This window comes from Staurois parvus, unplaced genomic scaffold (genome assembly GCF_062004578.1).
Source record: "Staurois parvus isolate SC_StPar_1 unplaced genomic scaffold, SC_StPar_1.0 ptg001052l, whole genome shotgun sequence".
Lineage (NCBI taxonomy): Eukaryota > Metazoa > Chordata > Amphibia > Anura > Ranidae > Staurois > Staurois parvus.
In genome coordinates this window covers 935,515-944,569 of record NW_028318848.1, presented here as the reverse complement: position 1 = coordinate 944,569, position 9,055 = coordinate 935,515, and the positions used below count along the sequence as shown (strand labels likewise).

Here is a 9,055-nt window from a genome sequence, read left to right as displayed (position 1 = left end):
TCCATCTTTTCTTCCTCATAAACCTTACATTTTTAGCTATACCAATTGCCATTTCTTTAGCTCGCTTGATCAGTGAATCTGCATAAAACCAGGTTGGATAATACCTGGAGAAAAGCTTAACATTTGTTTCCTGCAATAAGTGGGTTTCTTGTATAAATGCCACAGCAATAAATCATTGTTGTAATCCTCTAAAGATCTTATACCTTTTCCCTGGACTGTTTAACCTCTTAACATTGTAGGTCACAAAATTAACCTCCTCCATTTCTTATACATTTTTCCACTTCCTCCCCAGGAGTCTTCCTTGCTAGAGTACCACCATCTTTCTCACCGAACGTGGAGCTTGCCCCTACCCCCTACCCATCCGCCTCCCCTCCCCCCACCCATGACCCTCTCTAACCCCTCTTAGGCTTTTAATTTGCCTACAAATCTTTTTTGGTCCATCAATCTCACCATAGGGAGGGACTCTGGCCATGCATGCCTCTCCAATTCACTTATCCCGTCCCCCATGTCCTGCCTTTCAATGAAGAGGGAGAGAGAAAGAACAACAAAAAAAGGAGGAAGAAAAGAACAAAAATCAAAAAATACATACACATTATTAAATAAAATTGAAATACATTTCCCCCTCCCGCACAAAATAGGTGCGGGGGAGGAGGCGGGGGGAGAAAAAGGGAAAAAAATTTATATATACATATATATATTCATTCCCTGCTGTCTCTTTGGGGTCTGTTACTCTTGTGAGGGTATGTACCTTTTAATTGAACTTGTTTGGGAAGCCTTTGGCCCTCCTCCAATTCAAGCCGCATCCAATCCACATTTATGTGAACCCGCACTCAGTCTATTGCAGAGCAATGAGGATGACAGGCCAGTATGGTGTACAGACTTCTGCCTTGACAACATGGGCTGCTCACCACGCAGGTTCCCCCCGCACAGTCTCTGCACACGGAGTTCCAGCTGAAAAATAAAAGTCAGCAGCTACAAAAACTGTGCTGCTGACTCTTAAAATACAGTCACTTACCTGTTCCTCGGTCTGGTGGTGTCCTCACCATGGCTGGTTTCACTGGCCATCTTCTCTCCCCGGCATCTTCAGTGTGGGCACCCGGCTGTGACAGCTTGTGGCTTCACAGCCGGGTACCCACTGCACATGTGCAAGAAGCGCTGCGCTTTGTGGTCTTCTAGGAATTGTCATGTGTCCCAAAAGACTATAGGGGGGGGGGACAACTTCCACTTCCGATCGCCTAGGTGATCACAGCGGAAGTGGGAGCTGGTACCTGTCATATTCGGGTACCCCCTCCCCCCCACTCCCCAAAAGTGCCAATCCTTAATGGGGAGTGGGGGACAAAGGCTTAAAGTGGAATTTCCCCTTTTGCGTGGAGCTCCACTTTAATAATAAACTCCCGGCTACTTTTGTATCACTCCGCCGGAGAAATGTAGAAGAGGCCAGGACCTGTCACTGGATTGCCTAAGCTGCCTGCAGGAGGAGACACAGAACGGGGTTGGAGACCCATCCCTCCCCCTACCTCTTCCCCAGAAGCTGGGTCCAGGAGATGACAGTGAGGACTCCGACATCTCCAGCACCCCCCAGGCAGTGGCAGTTGGGGGGAGGGGGTGCAGCCAGCCTCAGCCCCCCTTCATTCTACTAGTGAAGTGTCAGCAATGGAGGTGAGCGCTGTGCTGGGGCCGGGAATTTCCACACCTGCTGGGCTATTATAGAAGGGAATAAAGTCTGCAATGGGCACATCTCTCCGGATTTCTTGCAGCACTGACTGTGAGATCTACACTGTCCAATGTCTCCCAGTCAGGACACGGCCAATGAAAATGGAGACACTTCTACTTCTATCTACAATGTTAGAACAAAGTGCTGTGTGCCGACAAAGATGGCGTCTCTGTATTCATGTGGCATTGTCCTGACTGCCAGAAATTACAGTGTCATTGTAAACCCAATGTGTCCCAGTCAGTGCTTGCTGACGCCATCATCCATCGCATCGCACGCCGCATTTTTCACAATTGATGTTGAGCCACACCCACAATTGAATACCCCACCCCCAATTTAAATTATACTCCTCCCACACCACCTTTCTGGACATACAGGGACAAAAAGTGTCCCTAAAAATGTTTTGGAAATGTTGACAACTATGCCATCAGTGCAGCCTATTAGTGCCCATCAGTGCAGCCTATCAGTGCCCATCAGTGCAGCCTATCAGTGCCCATAAGTGCTGCCTCATTAGTGCCCATCAGTGCCGCCTCATTAGTGCCCATCAGTGCAGCATCATTAGAGCGATGGTGCAGTGGTCTTCTTTCAGTGCCCATCTGTGCTGGTTTTCAGTGCCTCCTCAGTGATGCCTGTCAGTGCCACCTATCAGTGCCCATCAGTGCTGCATATCAGTGCCTTCTCATCAGTGCCCATCTGAGTGAGGTTGCGCTGTCAGTGGGCGGGGCGGTGGCCCTCTGGTGGGAGGAGATTGGACATTTGTGTACATCACATTTCTCTTTCACTTTCCCCTTCTATACTTTGCATTGAGCCAATCTGAGCACACTCTCTCTACCCAGCAACTGGTGATCAGCCCTGAATAAATTTTCCTATTGGTCAGAGAGCCAAAATCATCCAATCAGCACACAGTTCCGCCCTCCTGTACACAGAGTCCTGACTCATCGTGTGACTCTCCCCGGGCTGTGTGAGGTGGACGGAGCTGAGTTTTGGGGTCTCTGTGAGGAGGAAGAAGATGATCCCCCTCATCCTGATTATTATCGGGGTGTCCGGGGTGTATGGAGGTGAGTCTGGGGGGGAGGGGCTGTTATTTATAAATATGATGTCATATATTTCCTGATATTAGGAGAGACAATGTTATATATTAGTGATGTCACACCTGTACGGATATCTCCTGTATATGGGGAGTGGTGATGTCACACCTGTACAGATATCTCCTGTATATGGGGAGTGGTGATGTCACACCTGTACGGATATCTCCTGTATATGGGGAGTGGTGATGTCACACCTGTACGGATATCTCCTGTATATGGGGAGTGGTGATGTCACACCTGTACAGATATCTCCTGTATATGGGGAGTGGTGATGTCACACCTGTACGGATATCTCCTGTATATGGGGAGCGGTGATGTCACACCTGTACGGATATCCCCTGTATATGGAGAGTGGTGATGTCACACCTGTACGGATATCATCCGTATATGGAGAGTGGTGATGTCACACCTGTACGGATATCCCCTGTATATGGAGAGTGGTGATGTCACACCTGTACGGATATCCCCTGTATATGGGGAGTGGTGATGTCACACCTGTACGGATATCTCCTGTATATGGGGAGTGGTGATGTCACACCTGTACGGATATCTCCTGTATATGGGGAGCGGTGATGTCACACCTGTAGAGATATCTCCTGTATATGGGGAGTGGTGATGTCACACCTGTAGAGATATCTCCTGTATATGGGGAGTGGTGATGTCACACCTGTACGGATATCTCCTGTATATGGGGAGTGGTGATGTCACACCTGTAGAGATATCTCCTGTATATGGGGAGTGGTGATGTCACACCTGTACGGATATCTCCTGTATATGGGGAGTGGTGATGTCACACCTGTACTGATATCTCCTGTATATGGAGAGTGGTGATGTCACACCTGTACGGATATCTCCTGTATATGGAGAGCGGTGATGTCACACCTGTACGGATATCTTCTGTATATGGGGAGCGGTGATGTCACACCTGTACGGATATCTCCTGTATATGGGGAGTGGTGATGTCACACCTGTACTGATATCTCCTGTATATGGAGAGTGGTGATGTCACACCTGTACGGATATCTCCTGTATATGGAGAGTGGTGATGTCACACACAGATATAAATGTACAGGGGTGTACAGCCCCCCCTCTATGACCAGCTGTATGCTGTACCAGGAAATGCTGCAGTTTTCCTCTAGACATATCACACGCTCGCTCAGCATTCTACCGCTCAGCCGGAATCCTCACAAAGCCGTATTTTCTGCTTTACAATTTAATATAAAAAACCTCGTAGAGTTTTTCTCATTTTTTTGCAATTCACAAAACCCCCTAATACTAAAACACGGCGTGCGGCATTTATCTCAGGACGTGATATCCAGGGGGATGGATACAGTGGTGAAGGATTAGAACCCCTGTCAGGTTTTCTTGCTAATAAAGAGGTAATGTTGTTGGATTGGATGGTGACAATAGTGGATCTGCACGGCATCTGAGCACCCAAACCAAACACAATATTTCCTTCATTTTTATTATTCAGAGCAAGCTCCCCCATCCCTCCATGGCTTCATGTTTTATATGCTGAGGAATCACTTAGAACCCAGTGGCCATTTTGATTAAGGGCAAATAATTATGTAGCATATACTTCCTGAAATCCATCTGCTCTTAACTCAGGCATGCATAGGGTGATTTGCTGAGGAAACTCCTCCTCTCCTCCCTTCCTGAAGACTTCTGGGATGTATGACATCATTTGCCTAGGCATGGAAACCAGGAAGTACCGGAAGAAATAAAAAAAAAAAAAATTTTACAAGGAGTACATATGATATACCTTCCTATCTATTTACTAATGCTGGCAGCGTAAGGATGAAATATAATCAATGTTGATTGCAGGGTGGATTTGATTTAAATCACTAGTCAGTAAGGCTTGATATACATCTTAGTTTTCTACATAAAGACTAATTCTTGCTGGTATAACTTTAATATACAAGTAGATGAAGACTTTTAGAATAACAACTTTTCATATTAGTTTTTTTATCCCCAGTTTAATAGGTTAATCATTCATATTTGGACAACTTTTCTGTTGTACTTAGGAAGGAGAAAAATAATCATTACCTTCATAATAACAATTTAAATAGATTTATTCAACTGAAACAATAACATTCCAGCATATGTGATTTGCTTAAACATCCATGTTTGTTAACTAATTTGGCTAAACAAAATATATATATTTTAAGAAACTTAGACTGTCAGCCCCTCCCCCTCACACTTAGTTTCACTTTCTTCTTGTGCAGATCTATTCCACTCCAAACAATCAGAAAAATATTGTTTCTATTCTATTCACTGAACTTCTTGAAGCTTAGCACTGAAGGGGTTGATTCTGTATTCATAGGTTTGTAGAAGTTAGGATTAAGGTCTTTTTCTTAACTCTGTTCATGTTATAACATTTTTGCTGTGAAGAAGAGGCATGTGATCTCCGCTGAGTCAAATTCAGTTTTGAGAACTGCAAAAGTAAACCAACATCTGTAATAATATCTTGTAGGCAGAGAAACTGCCCAATAATCCTACAAAAACCTCTGGAAGAGCATGACATTGTGAATGGATTCATGGAATTTATTTACCAAAACAATTAAACATATACAGCCTTATTCTACATAATTAAAAAACTAATCTTTATTTCATGATGGAATAACCTTTGGATGGTAATATATTTTCCTCAAAAAGCATTTTATTTAAAAAAATCCGATTTAAATAAAAAAAAATCCGATTTAAATCAAAAAAATCAGTTTTTTTTAAAAACATCATTGATTTTTATCCACCCTGGTTGATTGAGAGAGTGAAGATCCTCTTTAATACAAGGTTTACCACCATTTGGACTCATGACTTCCTTACAGAATTAACCAAATTTCAGGGTTTCACTCCTGGAGAATTTAGGGGTTCTCCACCTTTTCACAGCCATATTGGGAAATGTCTGAAATCCATTAGGACGGCAATCTGACTTCTTGCTCACAGGATAGGTATACATGACTCCCCTAATTGCTCTAAATGTGGACTTCCCCCAAGTGACCTTATCCACCTGTTATGCCAATGCCCAAAAATATTTAGATTAGTTTTTAGAAATGCGTCAGAGAGAGGCTCCCTTGTGATGTCATCGTGTAAGAATTGAAATTTTTACGATTCCTTGCAGTTTGAGGATTTTATGATCGCTGTAAAGTTCATGATGGTTGTAAGTTCGGTTCTTTTTGTTCAATAAATGGTCTTTTAAGTTATTTGCACTATGAGAGGCACCTTTTTTATTTTTACATGAGTTCATGTCAGCCCTACGAGATCGGGACGGTCTGAGGAGTCTTTGATGATGTATGCGGTCTGACTTGAGTTATATGAGTCTGGATGGAAGTATTCAGAACAGGTGTTTGTTGACCCCCCTATAGTTAAGGGTCAGAGGATCTGGTAAGCCCCCAATTTGTCATCACGGTGGTGCAGGACTCACATTGGTGGTTATATTGGAATGAAGATTTTTGGCTATTCATCACAAAACAAGGGGACTGTTCTATAGACCCTCTAGGGACTGTTACACATATGTCAGCCCTATTCACACCACAACTTCTGGCATTGGTTCACCATTGAGCACTTTTTTCCCTGTTTATCATTGGTTATGTAATAATTGTACACTATTTCTGTATTATTTCATTTTTGTTTTTTATTTAGCGCAACACTAGAGATTTATTTGTGTTTGTGATTTAGAGAGGATATCCTCTTGGTGTGTTTGCTGCTTTGTACATAATTCGGTTGGAGTATTTGTGTGGATTTTGATTTATTATATGACCATTAAAGTCAGTTAAAGTAACGCAGCGCCATATCGCAAGAAATGACCTGGTCAGGAAGGGGGGGAAATCCTCTGGAGGGCAAGGGGTTAAAGAGTCTCCTCTCTGGAGGGGGTGAGTTAGGCAGCAGGGCTGCATGTGCAGAAGGTTAGGAATGCTGAGTACAATGTGGGGGATTTACTAAAACTGGAACGTGCAAAATCTGGTGCATCTCTGCATAGAAACCAATCAGCTTCCAGGTTGTATATAACACAAAAAAAACAGCGCAAAAATTAAATAAATAAAAATAATCACAAATAAATAAATGTCCGTGCAAAAATATGTATATAATATTTCAAACATAAGCCCTTATTTTCCCAAAAGGATTTTCAAAACAATGTTCCAAAATGTGCTTCCACCTAATCACCACGTGAAAAATAATATTGACCGCACTCACCAGATGGAGGTGAGTAATAAGCCTCATAGGATATAAGGGATCCTATAGCCCCTCAGGAGGAACTCAAATCGCCTTCTTCACCCTGCTTAGATACAGCAATCGACTCCACTCTACTTCTCCATGGAATCCTCAATAATGTGCAAGGAAAGAAAGGCTACATAGTGTAATACTGCCACTCAATACCATATAAATCCATAGAATAAGGACACTCACATGTTTCAATAAAATAACAGGCCTTGTTTAATAGCCTCAAAGGCTTCAAAGGAACAAGTTTCCAAATTGTAAATATAGGGATCTCGCGCTTTTAGGATCACTGTAGAGGATGACCAGCTTTCCACCTCAAAAATGGCTGCTTGAACCGCAAAAATCGGCGTGCGTTCCAAATACCGGAAGTGACGTAGGCCAAGAAGACGGCAGACCGGAAGTGCGTCAACGCGTTTCGCCCCACCCACAGGGCGTTTTCAAGACACCACCTTCAGTATCTGGCCGTCTTTTATACCCCTTAGGGAGAGCTCTCATCCATCTCCTATGCAAATTAATAGAAACTACCTCCCACTACCACACCTGATCATTAAACCATTATAATTACCATACAAAGTACCCACCCTCTGATCTTACCTCATCCTCTATATACTCAGCGTGAGAACCCTTCACAACTTAAATACAAGACAATGATCCGCAATTAAAACAATGAAACAAAATTCCTCATAAATATAAATACAAATCACCATATATTCCAATTATCTTTGATACTCCCTGGGAAATAATGAAAGAATAAAAATAAAAATGTATTATAAAAAAAAATATATATACAGTTGCAAGAAAAAGTATGTGAACCCCTTGGGATTCCGTGGACTTTTGCATGAATTTGGCATAAAATGTGCTCTGAACGTCATATAAGTCACAACAATAGAAGAATACAGTCTGCTGAACATAATACTACACAAACATTAGATGTTGCCATGGTTTAATTGCACATAACATGTAAACATACACAGTGCAGGGAGGAAAAAGTATGTGAACCTTTGGACTTAATAACTGGTTGACCCTCCTTTGGCAGCAATAACCTCAACCCAACATTTCCTGTAGTTGCAGATCAGACCTGCACAACGATCTGGAGTCATTTTGGAGCACTCCTCTTCACAAAAATGTTTCAGTGTAGCAATATTCTTGGGATGTCTGGTGTGAATCGCTCTCTTAAGGTCATGCCACAGCATTTCAGTCGGGTTGAGGTCAGGACTCTGACTGGGCCACTCCAGAAGGCGTATTCTGTGCTGTTGCAGCCATTGTTTTGTTGAATGACTTGTATGCTTTGGGTCATTGTCCTGTTGCATCACCCATCCTCTGCGGAGCTTCAGTTGGCGGACAGATGGCCGTACGTTTTCCTGCAAAATGTCTTGATAAACTCTGGAATTCATTTTCCCATCAATGACAACAATCCGTCCAGGCCCTGAGGCAGCAAAGCAGCCCCAAACCATGATGCTCCCTCCGCCATGTTTTACAATGGGGATGAGGTTTTGATGTTGGTGTGCTGTACCTTTTTTTCTCCACACATAGTGTTGTGTGTTCTTCCCAAACAACTCAATCTTGGTTTCATCTGTCCACAGTATATTTTGCCAGTAGTGCTGTGGAACATCCAGGTGCTCTTTTGCAAACTTCAAACGTGCTGCAATATTCTTTTTGGACAGCAATGGCTTCCTCCGTGGTGTCCTCCCATGTACTCCATTCCTGTTTAATGTTTTCTTTATTGTAGATGTGTCAACAAAAATGTTAGCATGTGCCAGAGATTTCTGTAGGTCTTTAGCTGACACTCTGGGATTCTTCTTTACCTCATGCAGCATTCTGCGCTGTGCTCTTGCAGTCATTTTTACAGGACGACCACGCCTAGGGAGAGTAGCAACAGTGCTAAACTTTCTCCATTTGTAGACAGTCTGTCTTACCGTGGACACATGAACATCAAGGCTTTTGGAGATACTTTTGTAACCCTTTCCAGCTTCATGCAAGTCAACAATTCTTGATCGTAGGTCTTCTGAGAGCTCTTTTCTGCGAGGCATGGTTCACATCA

General features: G+C 43.1%; 1 protein-coding gene across 3 annotated transcripts in view; it reads left to right on the top strand.

The window, feature by feature from the left end:
* Positions 1-2,620: 2,620 nt before the first annotated feature.
* Positions 2,621-9,055, top strand: part of LOC149440799 (class I histocompatibility antigen, F10 alpha chain-like) — a 93,946-nt gene continuing 87,511 nt past the window's right edge. For all 3 annotated transcript variants that reach the window (XM_089658135.1, XM_089658133.1, XM_089658134.1), the window contains exon 1: positions 2,621-2,769. In XM_089658135.1, coding sequence (XP_089514261.1) covers positions 2,721-2,769 — 49 coding nt within the window. In that variant the 5' untranslated portion in view covers positions 2,621-2,720. The remainder of the gene's footprint in view (positions 2,770-9,055) is intronic.